Raw genomic sequence first — 18179 nt, forward strand, 5'->3', positions numbered from 1 at the left:
CTTTAGAAGCTTATCTCATTTTCCTTTTCCCCAGTGAGTGAAAATGAAATAATGGGCTGAATTATACAGCTAAAGCAGGATTTTCTCTTCTAATACAATAAAATAACACCACTGTAATATATTAGGCCAAAAGAATGATAAACTTCCAAGTCTTTGTAGCTTTTAAATTTCAAGTGACACAGTTTGCTCATGAAAGCCAAGACTAACACCAGTCTTATCGATGCCAACAATGTTCAGGTGATGCTATAGGACTATAACTCAGGACTATAAATTATGAGAATCATCATTGCCAAAAAAATCAAAACTGTGAATGACCCAAAGGGCAATAGAAAAACACAGAGAGGATAAAAATATGCAAGCTGTGTGCAGTCCGCTATTGGCAATGGCTCACATACAAGAAGTTATATAAAAAAGGATGACCAGAAAAGTGGGTTGTCATATGGTGAGACCCAAGGATGGACAGTATGAGGCTTGTGCTGGGAGATCTGGCCAGCCATTTATGACCTATGGAACCTGAGGTTAGTCACTAGGCCCCTCTTGGGGCCATTAGACTCGATGACCTCTAAGAACCCTTCCTAGCTCTCAATTTATTTTTCCAAAACCAAAAGAAACTTTTTTTTTCTTTTTAACCTGGTTTTTCTTATGCAGCATGATAAATGTGAAAATATGTTTAGAAGAATTGCACGTGTTTAACCTATGCTAGATTATTTGCTATTTAGGGGACAGGGGGATATGAGGAGAGGGAAAGAAAAATTTGGAACACACAATGTTTGCCAAGAGTGAATGCTGAAAAGCACCTCTACATTTTGAAAAATAAAAGCTATTATAAAAAAAAAAAAAAACAAGAGAAATACCTTCAGTGAACTTAGTAGGCTTTGCATAACATATTTATGGTTAAGAACTGCACTGAGAGGAAGGTACAGTTGCAACCTAAACCAGGGAAAGGAATAACCTTTCTAAAAAGATCCCAGCTCCTTCAAGGAAGAAAATGGCAGTAGAGAGCTGTTGGGTCCTAAGTGAAAGCAAAACCATCTCTGCAATGAAGGCTTTTTCTGCATAATCAATGCAATAATTTTATGAGAGGCGGAATTACAGCCAAGATGGGCAGTTTGTGTTCAGCAAACCTGACCTAGAGTCAAGAACATATGAATTCGAACTCTGAGCAAGTCACTTAGTTTCTCAGTCTTAGTTGCTTCATCTGGAAAAATGGGGATATTACAAGGATCAAAGGAAATAACATATAAAGTTCTCTGCAAACCTGAAAGCATTATAAAAAAATTATTATAATTATCATTAATTTCATAGGCTATAAGGCAGAAAAGAAAGTTCCCAAATTGTTAATTACATAGAGGAAAGGGAACAATGATTTATTATTATTATTGGTGATGATGGTAAAAATAATAATACTAGTATTAACATAACACCTACCAGGCACTGTGCTGAGAACTTTTTCACATAGCAACTACTATGTGCCAGGCACTGTGCTGAGGACTTTACAAATATTATTTCATTTGATTCTCATAACAATCCTAGAAGATAGATGCTATTATTATCATCCCAATTTTACAGATGAGGAAACTGAGGCAGATAGAGGTTTAAGTGTCTTGCACAAGTCACACAGCTAGTAAGTCTCAGGCTATTTGTTGTCCAAAGATCCACATAGTTAATTCAGAGGCTCACCAGTAGATTAGTCGTTGACTAACAGTTTTTGGCCAAGGAAAACGTCTATTAAGTTGTAAAGGTCTTGAAAGATCTGCTTAGTGTAAGGAGTACAAACAATGAAGAAACCATAGGTCCTTAACATACTGAAGTATATTAACTTGCTTCACCAAATCACTCACCTCTTTAAAATCTGTCACAAAAAAAGAGGTTGTTCCATCATACTCTACAAAATGCTTTGGGAATAATTTAATCCATGTATCATCTCCATAAAAGATAATTCTTTTCCCAGCGGTTTTTGCTTGTCCAATGAGGTTGTCTTCCAGCAATACAGGAGAATTAAAGTTCATAACAGCATCAATAAAGCCAGGGATGCTTCCTGTCATTAGAGCCTGTGTAGGAGGAAATATTGACAAATGAGCTCATAAAAACATGGACTCAGACAGATAGTATTAGGTAACACTTGTAAAACAACTGAAGGTTTAGTCAGTTTTTTTCACAACCACGCTGAGAGGTGGGTGGGAAAATATCATTCTCATTTTACAGATGAAGAAAATGAGGTCCCAAGAAGTTAACTGACCTGTGATTTTAATAATATTCATCATATTGCTGACCAAAAAAAAAAAAGACTACCCTTTACAAAGAAGTAAACTAAGTTTCAGAGTAGGGACATGCTTTGCCAAAAGCCCTACAGCAAAGTCATGGGCCTGGGAGCTTTGCCTTGCCTCCCATGCCATCCTTTTCTGCTTTCTTGTGCGGGTCCCCAAGGATAGCAGAGCCAAAGAGCCTGACAGGTAGATACACAAGGGCAGACTTGCTCTTATCCTGCTCCATCCAAGAGGTACAAGTGACAGTCACCTGGCAGAGAAGCCCTTGTAATAATTAGAGTGGCCCACAGGATCAAAACTGGAGGGAGAACTGCCCACTTAAGCTCCCAGAGGTGCGAAGTCTCCATATTTCATCCAATGTAACTAGACAACAGTGTGCTGGAAAAGTGGGAAACCAGTGGTACAGATTGCTGCCCAGTTTGCTAGACTTGGCGGAAAAAACCAGTTATAGGGGAAGCCTCAGGGAGGAGGGTTGGGGCTGGCAGAGAGTAAGTATTTAAAAACAAATAGTACCTCTCTGGGATACAGACTCAGTATGGCAATGCTGGATCAAAGGATACACATAGCTTTATAGTCCTTTGGGCATAGTCCCAAATTGATCTCAAAGGATGATTGGATCCATCCCAACTCCACCAAAATACATTAATATTCCTATTTTTCCACATCCTTCTAACATTTATCAGTTTTCCTTTTTTGTCATATTAGGCAATCTGATGGTTATGAAGTGCTACCTCAGAGTTGTTTTAATTTCTCTAATCAGTAGTAATTTAAATTATTTTTCATGATTAAATTTCTTCATCTGAAAACTGACTGCTCATATCCTTTGGGGAATGACTTTAGTATTTTTATAAATTTGAGCCAGTTCTCTAAATATTTGAGAAATGAAGCCTTTACCAGAGATACTTGCTGTGAATTTCCCCTCCAGTTTTCTGCCTTCCTTCTAATTTTGATTGTAAATGGTCTTGTTACTATTTTCATTTTCTTTTTCTTTTTTTATTTTCTTGCAAAAAATGACTAACATGAAAAATATGAAAATATGATTGCACATGTACTACCTATATTGGTATACTTACTTACTATCTCAGGGTGGGAAGAGAATAAGAAGAAAGGGACAGAGTTTGAAACTCAAAGCTTACAAAAAACCTAAATATTAAAAATTGTTTTTACATGTAATTAGAGAAAAATATTATTTAAAAAATAAAACATTTTAAAATGCTTCAATAAGTTAAACACACACACACATACACACACAAATCACAAAGCAGATTGTTTTAGAGTGAGACCTACTTTTGCCCTAGAAATAATATTAAATTGAGAGCTGCATTCTTGACCAAGTACTTGATCAAGGCCTAATCATATGACTCAAGAACTACCACAGGTTCCTTACTGATGGCCCAGCCCTCTAATCTTTCCATGATTAGGGGATACAATCTTATTTTTCCAGTCAGCATAATATCTTCAACCATGTACTCAACAATCTACACTAAGCTTTCTTAATCTGGTCTCCATGAACTTGTATTTTACATAAATTCATAACTATATTTCAACACATGGACTTCCTCTATAATTCTATATCTTTTATTTTATACATTTAAAAACATAATTCCAAGAAGAGCTCCTAGGCTTAACAAGCCTAACTACCCAAGGGCTCCATGAAGTCAAAATTTTAAAGACTCTCTTGCTCTAGATAAATATTCTACTCTCTGATTCACATATCTGTCTCTGCTAATGACATTCAGCATACTTATATACTAACCCAACACTTTCCCTCTCTTTCCCCCACCTCAGCCCTTAATCTGATGAATTCCTACCCATCATTTAAATCTTTAAATTTAAAGCCATTTCCCACTGAGATTTACTGATTTATCCTTTAATGACTTCATCATCCCAGGCTTCTTCATGTAAGCACTTCATTTTGAGGCTCTTTGATGTACTCATAATAGATTATTATACATCATAGCTCTGTATGTATCTTCTCCCCCTACCAGAATATAATCTGAGGACAGAAAATATATTAACAATATTAATATCATTAATTAATAATAGTATTGATGATAATAAAAATATTAATATAAAGTTCCCTTGAAGGGATTAATGTACCACTCTAACCACAGAAAGCATTTAAACATTTGTTTGCTGCACTAAATTATAGAACTGAGAATTACAGAAATTATGAAAAAGTCATAAAAATAAATCACAACTATAAACCTCTAAAATTGTATAAAATATTTATAAGTCTTCTAAGTCACAGAGTTATAGAGTATTAGGAATGAGAGGAAGTTTAGAAACTATCTAGTGTTGCCATCTTATTTTACTATACATGTTTTTTTAAAAAAATAACTCAGAAGTGGAGGTAATTTATTGTTGAAAGTCACCCATTTAGTTCTTGAGGCAAAGAGAACTAGAATCCAAATCTTTTAATGCCTAATCCATTGTTATGTCTACTAAACTATATTGATTCCCTTTAAAAGACCTACAAAATATTTACAAGTACACTGTTGATATCCAATTATACTCCGCCCTCCAAAGTATTATCAAAGCATATTCCTAGTATATAATATAATTGTCATAGATTTGAACCAAAAAGAATATGATAGATAAAAATCAACACTGAATATTTAAATTCTTTTGCTTATCACTCTAAGGAATTTGAAAAGCTGATCTATAATTTCTTTTAAAATGCTGTCCAGAGAAGTCCTGCTATCGCAATAAATCCCTTGTAGCAAACAAAGGGATTCAAAATGATCTGATTGATCTTTCTTTTTAAAAAAAACACAAAACCTGTTCCTATCCAAAGAGAATGCAAAAGAATCCACATATAAGTGCTTTGGAAATTACAAAGTGTTTTAAAAGGTATCCCAAAAGTCTTAGTATAGTTTTAAGCTGTAATAGCTACATAAATGCTGAGGGTTATAAAGAGCTTAGAGAACAACAGTGCTGACAGTCTGACCCTCCTTCCATATCTGTAAAACTAAGTTTGGACTACATGATCTCTAAGGTACCTCCAGGCTGATAGGCAATGAGGGGTTTCTCTATCCACTTGGCCGCCATCATATCCATCTTCTCAATTACTCAGCCAACCAACTAGTCTTCATTAAGCACTTGCCATGGGCCAGGAACTGTGACCTCCAGAAATATACTTTATAAGGGGCGGCTTGATGGCAGGTTAGACAGAACCCCTGCACTAGCATCAGGGACCTAAGCTTGAACTCGCCTCACATACCAGATCCTTACTAGCTGCATGAGCCGAGGTGAGTCACCTAACCCCGACCACCTCACAAAAAAATAACAAATACCCTGCAGCAAAGGAGATCACACTAACATGAGTAGGTGTATATGAGACGCAGACAAATAAGAGAAAAGATGACATGGAAGGAAAGGTAGTAGAAGCTGAGAGGGCAGAAAAAAAGGTGGTGCTGAGGCAGTTGGGGTTAGGTGTTGAGCCTGTCCTTGGTGCTGACAGAGTAAGCCAGAGCAAATTGGAACCCAGCAAGAAAGGCAGACACCCACAAAAGGGAAGGGAAGATCATGGAAAGCCAAGACAGGCGGTCAAGGTCAGCCTGGACAGCAAAAAATTTAGAAGGCCTTGCTTCCCAAACAAGGAGAAACAGCCTGGAGAAAGAAGAGCATCGTCCTATTGCATCAGAGAAGATAACTGGGGAAAAGGGTAAAGGTACTTCTCTTAGTGGTCGGGTACAAGAAATGCTATGAATGGAAAATCTTATAAGAAGTCTCAGAGGAGAAGAGAGAGGCGTCAAGCAGGAACGTAACTATGAACATACATTCATAGCCAAATAATTCTCATTCTCAACATTCTGTCCCAATGGTATTAAGAGTATTTTCCTCTCTAGGTTCTAGTTAACATGCAAATAAAGCACTCTACAAAATTTAAGCTCTACATAAGTGCCCCCTAGTATCATCAATATTCTTTTTAAACCAGCAAAAATCCTGAGGTCTGCTCTATAGGCATCATACAAATGTTAGCTATAGTTATCTCTTTAGCTGTTTCTGTCTCAACTAAATTTCAAGAAAATAACTTTCTCACAAAAGTAGGAACATGTGCTGGAAGTAGTTTGTACCCAGTGCTTTCATTTTTCAACTACCTACTCGCTCTATTGAAACTTTTCTTTTTAAAGTCACCAACAACCTCCTTGTAGTCAAATGTAATAACATCTGCCCAGCTGGAGACTTTCTAGACGTCTCTGATGCTTTTCACCCAGCAGACCAGCTAAATATTCACATGAATATTCCCTCCTTCCATGGCTCCATCAAGGAGACACTCCAGTTATCTTACTAACTACTCTTTAAGTGTTCCACAAGATTCAGTTTCTGACACTTGTAGGATTTCTTGAAAAACATCCATCTACTACAATCCTTTACTTTTATACATGAAGAAATGGAGTTATCAAGAGGTTAAATATTTAGATAGAAAACATTCCAACCGGGCAACATTTATTAAACAGAGTTGGGATTCTGCATCATCTTCAAATTCTAAATCTTTAGCTTTTCCCTCTGTCTCTTTTCTCTCCCTCTGTCTCTCTCACTAAGCTCCTTCTTTTCTATAATTTCCAAATCTACCTTCCAGATATTGAGCTCAAATCTCACCTCCAGCTGCCTATATGTCACAGGGGCCAACCATACTTCAAAATCAAAATGTACTAAGCAGAGCTTTTTTTTTCTTCTTGCTCCCAAGCATGACCCTCCTTCTGGCTCTTTCTATTTTATTTCTATTCTGTTGCTCCACCAGATTCGTCTCCCAAACCTGAAACCCTGGGATGACTCTTTCCTCACCCTTCCCAAACTCCCAAGACCTGTTCACCCCACAACTTCTCCACCCATTCCTTTTTCTGTTCCCAGGTCATTTCGATCAGTCAGAAACACCTGGGTTCAACTGCCAGGCTGCCTAACTCTGGCAAAGTCCTCTAACTTGGCAGTGCCCTCTGAGTAGCAAAGTCGTGCATCTGCATGGGCTGAAGGAGTTTCCCCATTAGGAGTTTCAGTGAAATCACAGGTCTAAGGGGTGGTAAGAGGAAGAATGAGTGGCAGTACCCAAAAACTCACACAGTTGGTCATGTTACTCCTACACTCAATCATTTTCAGTGGTTCCCTGTCATCAGTCAAATAAATAACTTCTTTGCTTGCCCAATCCAATTTCTCCTCCACATCTCTCCTACCTTATCTCATGGTATTACTGATTTTCCATCCCTCCCTCTCCATAGTATATCCCCCGTGCCCAGCTAGCATGCACTTACCCTTTCACTTTGGTGCCATACTAAACTTTATTTGCGGAACATCATCCTCTCATTCTTTACTGGCTGAATGCCTATCTAGTCTGTAAGTTTAAAATACTACCTACTTCATTAATGATCACGTTTAATCCTCAACAGGTCACTAACACATTGTTTACACATTTCTAATACACTTACATAGCATGACCCAGAACTCTTAGTGCCTTTTTAAGCAATTAAAGTTTAAGAAGAGGAGGATGAAGTGCCAGTTAATAAGGGTTAATGCAGTACTAAGATTCTGGGGGCACACTGTGTTTTTTTTTCTCACAGTTATCTGTTTATGCCTTATCCCCTTCTAGATTCAGGGACCATATCTTAGTCAAACCTGGTATCTGTCACAATACCTACCACAAAATCTGCTTCCAGACAGTTCTAGTTAAACTTTAGATGAAGAAAAGAATTTCTTCTGGTTCAGGCTTTTCTATGAAGTAGTTCTATCAAGTATCTCTCCAGAGGTGCATTCCCTCAGATATTGAGATAACACTTTTATTCAAAGATTCCTCCTAGATCTCTTCTAGTTCTGAAGTTCTGTGATCTTTTTTAAGCTTTTGGATTGTGATAATTAAATACAATCATGCATAGAAAACCATAAGGGAAATCTGGTTGAATAAGAAAGCTACATCTCCTTCCTCCATTAGACCAAAAAAAGATGATTTCCTCTAGATCCCTTCTTAGACCAAAGATTCCAAAATACTCTTCCTAGGGATTTATCATGCAACTAATGATTTTCATTGCAAATAGAAGAACAATACCAAGGACCAATATCATGTTATTAGTGTAATTTTCAGACCATTTTCTGCATTACTACTAAACTCTAAGTTAAATTACAGAGTAGAAAGAATAAAAACATTAAGAGCAGATTTTAAGCAGAAGAATATACAGAGCCAGTCAGCACCACCAAGGCAATTAAACTAGGAAGTTTTAGAACACCATATCAGACTGTTTACCTTGATTCGAGGCAGAGTGACAGTGGGTGGCTTTGCTTCTGCTATAAAACTATGAGTGAATCCTTTTTCTATAAGATAAGTTGTATAAGGCATGAATTGCACACCCTTTGATCCAAATACAAAATCGCCCCTCAAGCCATCTACCAGCATTATAACAACTTTCTTGAAGAGAGGAGGTGGAAGCTGGGTCCAGTTGGAACTTGTTTCTACAAATAATTAAAAAGAGGAAAAGAATTTTAATTCTTTTGACACAAAATTATTAAATACAATATTAAAAATATACAAAGGTCTATTGCAAAATGATGGGATATTTACTAAACATTATTATAATAATATATACTATATATTACACAGATTTATATAATTATGTGTTTGAACCAAGACTGGTTCAAAAGTCTCTAATCTATTAGTATGTTCATATAAACAAAAGAACCTTGCTATAAATATACTCTGCTACTGAGCTGTAAATATGTCCTGCTATTGAACTTCATTCTATCTGTGAACTCCATTTCTTTTTCAAATAATTTTTCCAGATAGCAATATAACCTCTCTAGACCTTCTACTGGTAAGAAATGAAATGCATGTAATCAATACGTATATAATATAAGAATATTTAATGTATAGTTTACATAATCAATCAATGAGGATTGTTTTTAAGTGCTTTCTATGTGTCCGGCAATGTGCTCTTTTATGATTCAAAAACAAAAATGCAACAGGCCTTTGCTTTAAGAAGCTTATATTGCATTGGAGGGATAACATGTTCACATATAAGTATACAGAATATAAATTCAAGGTTTTTTTTAGGGTTAGGAAAGTATTAGAAGCTGGAGGTGGAAGAGATCAAGTCACAGCATTTATTAAGTTTCTATTTTGTATCAGGCAATGTGCTAAGCACTAGAAAAACAAAAGAAGTTAAAAATCATGTGTAAAAAGTAGTGTTTGAACTGAATTTTGAAAGAAATGGCATTCTTAGATGCAGAGGTAAAGCAAGGAAATCATTCCAGACATAAAGAATAGCCATAAAGAAAATATAGCAGAAGAGCAACAGAAATCAATATAACTCACAAAAGGAAAAGAAAGAGCATAGCAAGCAAAAAATTCTAATAAGGAAACTGGAACATGTAACTTCTGGAAATGATAAAAAGGCTTTCCTGGACGAAAACAAAAAAAAAAAAATAGTCAGCCATAGTCTCCATTTATGTTTATGATGAATCTTATTCTACTGGAGCATCAGGTAGGAAAATGATGTTACAGGAGACCAAGAGGAAGAAAAATCCATTAGGGATGGAGGAAATGGTCATGATCTATCCAAACCAATACAAAAATTTGTACAAGAAAAAAGCTAGGAAATTATTTTAAAACTTTGTCACTACAAATAAATAACTATTGGAAAAGTTGGCATATAATTTCTCAAGTCAAAAAAAACAAAAAGAAAACTAGAGAGACTCTCAAGAGGACTACCTGCCCACCTACTCAGGGACAGGATACAAGAGGAAAGACCCTAGTCAGAAATAGTAGCTGATAAATAACAGTAAACAAAAAAAGAATTCAACGGAGCTGGGCTTTGAGAAACTGCAACTGGGGACTTCTACTATCAAAAAGGTACCAAACTCCAACATATATAGGCTATCCAAAGTACTGATGCTGAGGTTAATCCAAATTCAATACTGGCACTGGAAGAATAATTTTGGGAACGGGCAGCATGCAGCACAGGATGGATGGAAGGTGGGGAAGAGCTCAATACAAGTGGAGAGTCAAGCAGCTGGTTCTCAAGGCTAAGTGAGCTACAGCAAGCTAAGGAAAGCAGAGAAGGGAATAATAAGAACCATACTGAAGGTGGATTACAGGAGGTCAAGAGCTGGGGGAATGAGGAGATATATGGAAAGTATTCAGTCCTCAAGCAGTGGTGTAAAAACCAAACAGAAATGAGAGCTACTAATCCAGACATAAAGATCCCCGTAGGCCACAAAAGGGCTTAGTTTTAAAATGTAATATTAAGTTCTATTCAGTTGCATTTTCATTTCTTTTGTTAAATTATTTCCCAAATACATTTTAAACTGGTTCAGGGCTCTCTGGAGTCCATCAGGCCTTATGCTTAATACTTTTGCTCTGGAGGTACTTGATAATCCTGAGCAATCACTGAGAATTTATAGCCATATACCTGGCTAAGGAATGCCAAACCCAGTAATGATTACATACACTTATATGGACTTTAGAGTTCATAAAATACTTTTCACTTCTCCTTAACATTAGAATATTATTAAGGTGGTTAAATAAATCCACCATTACAGTAATAAATATCAGAGTGAAGACTTAAGACCAAGTCTTCTGAATCTAAGACCAGGGCTCTCCATTTATGAAATGTCTGACTCAGAAATTAAAGATTTTTTTTTTTATTTTGCATCATTCACCACAGAATGTTACTGTGGATTAGATGACCGAAAGCTTAAAATGTGTAAGGGGAGAAGAGGGACAGAAGTTGAGGCGGGGGGACTCTTTGAGGGAATTAGGGGAGAAATATTTAGAAAGTCACTCAATTCTGCAGGAAACCAAGGAGCAGTAAATGTACAGCAACATCATGTTGTGTTATATGCTCCAAATTCCAGGAAACTCTCTGGGTATCATCAGAAGCATCACCCATAAAAGGAACAATTTACTTCTATATTGGTGGAAGATACTTTAACACCAAAGCCTAGCAAGAAGAAAACTTCATGACTCTTCCTCTCCTCTGTCCCCACTACAGGGAAGGATAATGTTTGTGTACCTCCCAGATGCTATTAAAAAACAAAAAAATCTGCACTTAGAGGCATTTTCAAAGGGGTCAGTAGAATTCCAGTAAAGCTAAATGTACAGGATCTAAAATAGATCATTTAAAGTTTTGAAGTATCATCCTTTTAAGAATCTATACATTCAAATCTGGAAAACATGTTAATACTTTCTTTATGGGAGGAAAGGCTCTCAAACTACTGAGGCTTACTTTTCCAAGTTGTTACATTTTTGCTTAGCAATGATGAAAGGGGGGGGGAGGGAATTAACCAGCACAGTAGCATGCAAAGACCAGAACCCCATGAGCGGGGTTCTGAGAAGGATGACTAAAATCCAAGACCAGAGGAACTTGTTCTACAGGGCATATGGAGACTGAGCAAATTACAAATCAGGGTTCTGTGGCCCAGAACTTCAGGGGGCAGAGAATCCTACACGAAGACCTCACCACCATAGCACACTTTCAACACTACACTTGTACCCCTAACACAAGCTCACAAACCACATAGTTGGTCTCCAGGGATTAACTTAGGTCTGTCGAGTGCCTATAAAACAATTTCATTTCCCCCAGTGCCAACTCTGTGCAATTGTAACTTAAATACAATTCATGCAGAAATAAAGACAAGTAATTGGTCTTGGCTTTATTTAAAACAGGAGGAAGAGTCTAAGGGTTCCTGTCTCCTTGCAGCCTTGAATGACCCCCAATTTATAACACAAACTAAAAATTTGTCTTTATACATCAATGGAATGCAAGGAAGTTGGAAACACAATGCCTTGCACAGGAAGGCTTTTATAAATGTTCATTAGCTGAACTGAAGGTTAGAACACAGAGGAACTGAAGGCATCTTTAGGGAGGTCAAAGAAGCCAGATGCTGGCCCTTTCTGGAGGAATCTCAAGGATGAGAAGGTTGCAAGTTGAGGGCAAGGACCCCAAAAGGGCAGAGGAGCCCAGAAGTCCTGCTAATGGGGAACTGATCTTCTGCCAAATGGACGATCTCCATTCAGCGGGAGAGCCCTTACCAGGAGGGCTGAGCAAGGAGGACCCCTCCCCACCACCACCCTTTACATGAAGTCTAAGAGGGGGACACAGGAGGGAGGATAGAGGAATGGAACCTCCAAGGAGCCCTCCTTGCCTTAGGAGGGAATAAGAAGGGAAAGATCTTGAGGAATGAAAGGGCAGAGAAGAGTATGAAGGGGGGACCCCTCCTCATCTAAGATGTATGGGAGTCCAGGGGGAGAACAGAGTGAAACCTTAAGAAGGAAAGAGTATCAAGGGGAGGAGCGCCCCACTGAGTGTAAGGAGAATACAAGCTCCATTGAAGGGACAGCCCCTCACTGGCCTGAGGTGTATTAAAAGGGCATGGAGGGGACACTGCCCCTCTAACCTGAGGTGTACTGAGGGACATAAGCTCTGGGAAAGAGACATGGAGGGGATGTCCCCACACTAACTTGAGGAGCATTATTTAACACAAGAAAAAAGTTCTAGGAAAAGGGCATGAAGGGAACGCACCCCTTCTAACCTGAGGTGTATGGGGGCGGGGGAAGGGGGCGGGAGAGGAGGCATAAGAGAGAAGTTCCCGGGGAAAATTATGAATGGAAGACTATTATAGAAAGACTGGAAGGGAGAGACCCTTCCTCATCTGAGATGTATGCCCAGAGGAAAGACAAAAGGGATCTTAGGAAGGAAAGTGTATCAAGGGAAGGAGCACCCCGCCCCCCCCCCCCAGGTGTGCTGGAAGTCAAAACACGGAAGTTACAGGAAAGGAGCACGGCAGGAACGTGCCCTCTCTAACCTGAGGGGAAGGGGGGGCTCCAGGAAAGGGAGAAGGGAGAACGGGCAGGGAAAGGATAGGAGCGGAGCAAGGGCCCCAGGACCGAGGGAGGGGAGGCCCAGCCTCCGTACCTGCCGCGGGCTCCGGCGCAGGGGGCAGGGGACGGACCCGGGATGAAGAGCGCACCGACACCGGGAAGAAACCCCGGAGAAAGACGGCGACCCCGAGCACCTCAATCACCACGCAGCTGGCTGCGAAGGCCCCGGAGCCCAGCCGCATAGTGGCGCGTGTGCCGCCGGCCTCGCAGACCCCAGAGCAGCCCTGGCTGGAGCTCGAGCCCGGCCCCAGCCAGGGACCTAACACCTGCAACCCGGTACGCCAATAACATAGAATGAGCATGCGTACTTTGCACTCAAACCCTGCGTGAGCGGGTTCCCGGGAATCCCTGTGATTGGTGCTTGGCTAACGGAGGGCGGAGCTTTACAGTCTTACCGGAAGTAAGTTCGCTGCTACTTCCGTCAAGTCCTTTTCTAGTTCTACTTAGACTTTGTAGCGGCATTCTAATTTCCGTGTTGTAAGCGTAGGACCGGGCGCGTAGAACTCCTTTCTCAAGCCGAGGTGTCCCCTCCTCCCCCCACCCCGCCCCAGAGAAGGGCGCTATTCAAACTCAGATCCGTCCCTTGATGGCTCAGCCTGAGTAATTTGACGTTTGCGGCCTTTCTGGGCAGGTGTCGCACATGCGCAAGTGTCTCCCCTCGACCTGTGGGCTTTCAGGCACGGGACTCCCAGAAACGACCATCGATTTTCCTCTCCTCCCGAGAGGGATAATTCTTTAATTTTGGCGGTTGGGAATGTAAACTTTCAGGGCTGGAAGTCCCTGCATCAGTGCAGTTCAGAGGCTCATTAATAACAAATGTAGTGACTTCCCTAAGAGAATAAAAATTCACGTCTGAACGTTGTCTAAAGCCGACTTTTTTTCAAATAACCTTTAAAAAGAAAAACAAAAATAAAAACTAGATAACTGCCTCTAGAAAACTTATGGCTATAAATTAATTAAAATTCTTCTGAGGTTCTCGCAATCCACCAATTAATTCTCTTTGCTACCTCTAAAGTTTGTGTCCCTCCTCTTTGCAGAGCCCAGCAGTTCCAACATTCGGCTGTTCTTGAAAGAACATTTAACTTTCTTTTGATTTTTTTTCCGTAAGATTTTTTTTTTTGGTAGCTGCAAAGAATTAGGTGAGGAGTTAAAATAAAGCAAAGCTATAAAAGTCACTCGTGGACCTAATCATTCTATGCACTTGTCACGGTTTACAGAATCATCTTTTTTAGTAGGCAGCCACCTTTTTAAAAATCTTATTTTTTTCTCATATGTAGGAAATTTTAACATTCTTTTTTAAAATTTTGAATTCCAATTTTTCTTTCTCTTTCCCCTCTCTTCTTAAGAAAAGAAGCCGATAATGATTATAGCTGTGCATTCATGCAAAACATTTCCTTACTGCCGATATGGTCGAAAACAAATCAAAAGAAAAGTAAAAAAAAATAAAGGTTTTTTTTTTTTTTTTTTTTTAAGTATTCTTGGATCTGCACTTAAACTCTAGAATATGTTTTATGGGGATGTGGAAAGGATTTTTCCTCCTAAATCCTTCAGAATTGTCTTAGAATATTGTATTGTCCAGCATAACTACTCATTGTAATGGCAAGGAACTGGAAACTTTAAGTGGCAGCCCATCAGTTGGAGAATGGCTAAATAAGTTATGGTATATGAATGTTATGAAATATTATTGTTCTATAAGAACCGATTTCAGTAAGAGCTGGAGAGATTCACATGAATTGATATTGAATGTAGAACCAAGAGAACATTGTATAGGGCAACAAGATTGTGTGATCGACTGTGATGGACTTATCTTTTTTCAACAAAATGATTCAGGCCAGTTCCAATGGTCTTGTGGTGGAGAGAGCCGTCTGCATCCAGAGAGAGGATTCTGGGAACTGAGTGTGAACCACAACATAGTATTTTTACTCTTTTTGTTGTTGTCTGCTTGCATTTTATTTTGATTTTTTCCTTTTTGATCTGATTTTTCTTGTACACCATATTTGTGGAAATATGTATAGAAGAATTGCCCATGTTAAACATATTGGATTACTTGCTGTTTGGGAAGGGAGTAGGGAGGAAGAGAGGAAGAAAAAAATTGGAACACAAGGTTTTGCAAAAGTGAATGTTGAAACTTTGACAACGATATTGTATGAGGATGTATTCTGATGGAAGTGGATTTCTTTGACAAAGAGACCTGAATTTCAATTGATAAATGATGGACAGAAGTAGCTACACCCAAAGAAAGATCACTGGGAAACGAACGTGAACTATCTGCATTTTTGTTTTTGTTTTTGTTTTTCTTCCCGGATTATTTTTACCTTCTGAATCCAATTCTCCCTGTGCAACAAGAGAACTGTTCGGTTCTGCAAACATATATTGTATCTAGGATAGACTGCAACATATCTAACATATATAGGACTGCTTGCCATCTGGGGAGGGGTGAAGGGAGGGAGGGGAAAAATCGGAACAGAAACGAGTGCAAGGGATAATATTGTAAAAAAAAATTACCCCGGCATGGATTTTGTCAATATAAAGTTATTATAAAATAAAATAAAATATTTTTAAAAGTGAATGTTGAAAATTATGCATGTGTTTTGAAAATAAAAAGCTTTAATAAAAATAAATAAAAGATTTTTAAAAAAGAGAATAACTACTCATTTACAATTTACCATCATACAATATTATTGTTACTGTGTACCAGTATTTTCTTGGTTCTACTCACTTTAATTTGTATTATCAGTTCATATAAGCCTTTCCAAGTTTTTCTGAGAGCATCCTGATTCTCATTTCTTATACTACAACAGTATTCATCACAATTATATACTATAATTTGTTGAGCCATTCCCCAATTGTTGGAAGTTCTATTCAACTTTCAATCCTTTGCCACCACAAAAAAAAAAAAAACTGTTATAAATATTTTTGTACAAATAAATCTTTTTTCCTTTTTCTTTGCTCTTTTTGGAACACAGAACTAATCACTGTATTGCTGTATCAAAGGGTATGCACAGTTTTATAGTCTTTTTGGTCATAGATCCATATTTGTGTCTTTAAAAAAATTTGGAAAGATTTCTTCTTTGTCTATTTTTCCAAATAGTTTTTATGACAATGGAATTATTTATTCTTTCCATTTAGAACTATTTACTTAGGGAATTCTTTGATGGCTTGTTCAATTTCTTTTTCTAGGAAACTGTTATTTAAGTATTCTATTTCCTCTTTTGTTAATCTGGACAATTGATAATTTGATAAATATTTCTCAATTACTGCTTTGGCTACTTCCTAAAAGTTTTGGTATGTTGTCTCATTGCTATCATTCTCTTTAATGAAATTATTTATTTCTATGATTTGGTCTTTGCCTTGTTTTTTAGGATTAGATTATCTAGTTTCCAATTCTTAAACTATGTCTCGATGGCTCTTTATTGAATGTCATTTTTATTGCATTGTGGTTTGAAAAGGAAGCATTCAATATACCTGCTTTTCTGCATTTGGTTGTGAGCTTTTTATGCCCTAATCTATTTGTTTCCTTAATTTCTTTATATTTGTTTTGTAATTAGCTTTATTTACTCCTATAACTCATATAACTTTTCCTTTGAGAATTTGGATGCTATGTTACTTAGTACATATGTGTTTAGTATTGATATTGTCTATAATACCTTTTAATAAAATGTAATTTCCCTGTGTATCTCTTTTAATTAGTCCAATTTTTGCTTTTACTTTGTCTAAAATCATGATTACACCCTTACTTTTTTTTTTTTTTAAAGTTCAGCTGAACCATAATAGATTCTGCTCCAGCTCATTATTTTTACTCTGTGTGTTTCTTGTAAACAACATTTGTTGGATTCTGGTTTTTAATTTATTCCACTACTACTTCCATTTTATGGGTGAATTCATCCCATTCATATTCACAGTTATGGTTATTAACTGTATTTCTCTCCACCTTATTTTCCCTGTTAATCCTTTTTTTCCTCTCTCTTTTTACTCTGTCCCTCAGCAAAAGTGTGTTTTGCTTCTGGCCACTACCTCCCTTCTAAGAGGTAGAAAGCTACCTTTTGATGGATTAAAGAATACAAAGCAGAACTTTAGGCTTTAAAACTTTAGGTTTTAACCCTTTTTAGGGTTTTATTTCAGAAAACTGTATACCCCCTATTTAATATAAATATTAATTTATTTAATGTAAAATTTAACATAAAAGGAAATAAATTTAACAATTTATCATAACATTGCTAAACTTTGAGAAGTAGGATAAGGTAGCTAAACAGAATCAAATAAGCAGTCTCTTGATTATATTCCTTGTTATTATACTCTTGGCATAGCTTTAAATGAGATACTATCATGTCATGATCCATTTTCAATTTGTTTCTTGGTTGGGATTTTTATTAAGAACAGGACTTAGAATCCTGACTCACTATGATAAATTGTCATAGTTAGAATTAAAGCCTTATGAGTACCATTAGTATGAATAAAATATACTTACATCTTCAAAGATACACCAAAAATTTTGTGACTTAATTGATTAGAAATAAAAGTTTCTGATGATTGTAGAGACCACTTAATTTATCTTTCACTGAGTGAGTTCCTGCCCTTTACAACTAGATATTATGGAAGATCTTTTTTCTAATTCAACATGAAAAGGATTTCATATTGAAACCTTATTCTCTGGGATTTTGTCAGTAGGAATATCCTTGAACTGTCTCTTCCTTTTAACCTCCTCTGTTTTCTGTCCAACCCACAAGTTTTTTTCATGAATACTACCATTTGGGAATATTTCAATTAGATAACATGCATTCCTCCATTCCTAGTCTCTGTCTCAGAGTTTGGGTTTGGGTTGGTACCCTTATTAGATTCAGTAAATTCATTAATATAAGTATAAGATTTTGGAAAGTTTAAAGCACATGTAAATGTGAGCTATTATTGTTGTTAGAATCTTTCTAGAATGTGCTGCTTTCTGTTGATGTATGCTCCCTTATTATTCCCTCTGATCCTGTATTAATTATATTGCATTTTTGCTCTATAAACATTTATCATTCTTGGGTTTGAATCTTGATTGGCAT

At 37.4% G+C, this 18179-nt stretch overlaps 1 protein-coding gene across 2 annotated transcripts in view; it reads right to left on the bottom strand.

Annotated features, from left to right (window-relative positions):
* Positions 1-13419, bottom strand: part of PIGG (phosphatidylinositol glycan anchor biosynthesis class G) — a 91519-nt gene extending 78100 nt beyond the window's left edge. For both annotated transcript variants that reach the window (XM_051967478.1, XM_051967479.1), the window contains exons 1-3: positions 13169-13419; positions 8503-8708; positions 1842-2051 (exon numbers count right to left, since the gene is read on the bottom strand). In XM_051967478.1, the coding sequence (XP_051823438.1) occupies positions 1842-2051; positions 8503-8708; positions 13169-13316 (564 nt within the window). In that variant the 5' untranslated portion in view covers positions 13317-13419. The remainder of the gene's footprint in view (positions 1-1841; positions 2052-8502; positions 8709-13168) is intronic.
* Between the last annotated feature and the right edge of the window lie 4760 nt (positions 13420-18179).

This window comes from Antechinus flavipes, chromosome 6 (genome assembly GCF_016432865.1).
Source record: "Antechinus flavipes isolate AdamAnt ecotype Samford, QLD, Australia chromosome 6, AdamAnt_v2, whole genome shotgun sequence".
NCBI classification, from domain to species: Eukaryota; Metazoa; Chordata; class Mammalia; order Dasyuromorphia; family Dasyuridae; genus Antechinus; species Antechinus flavipes.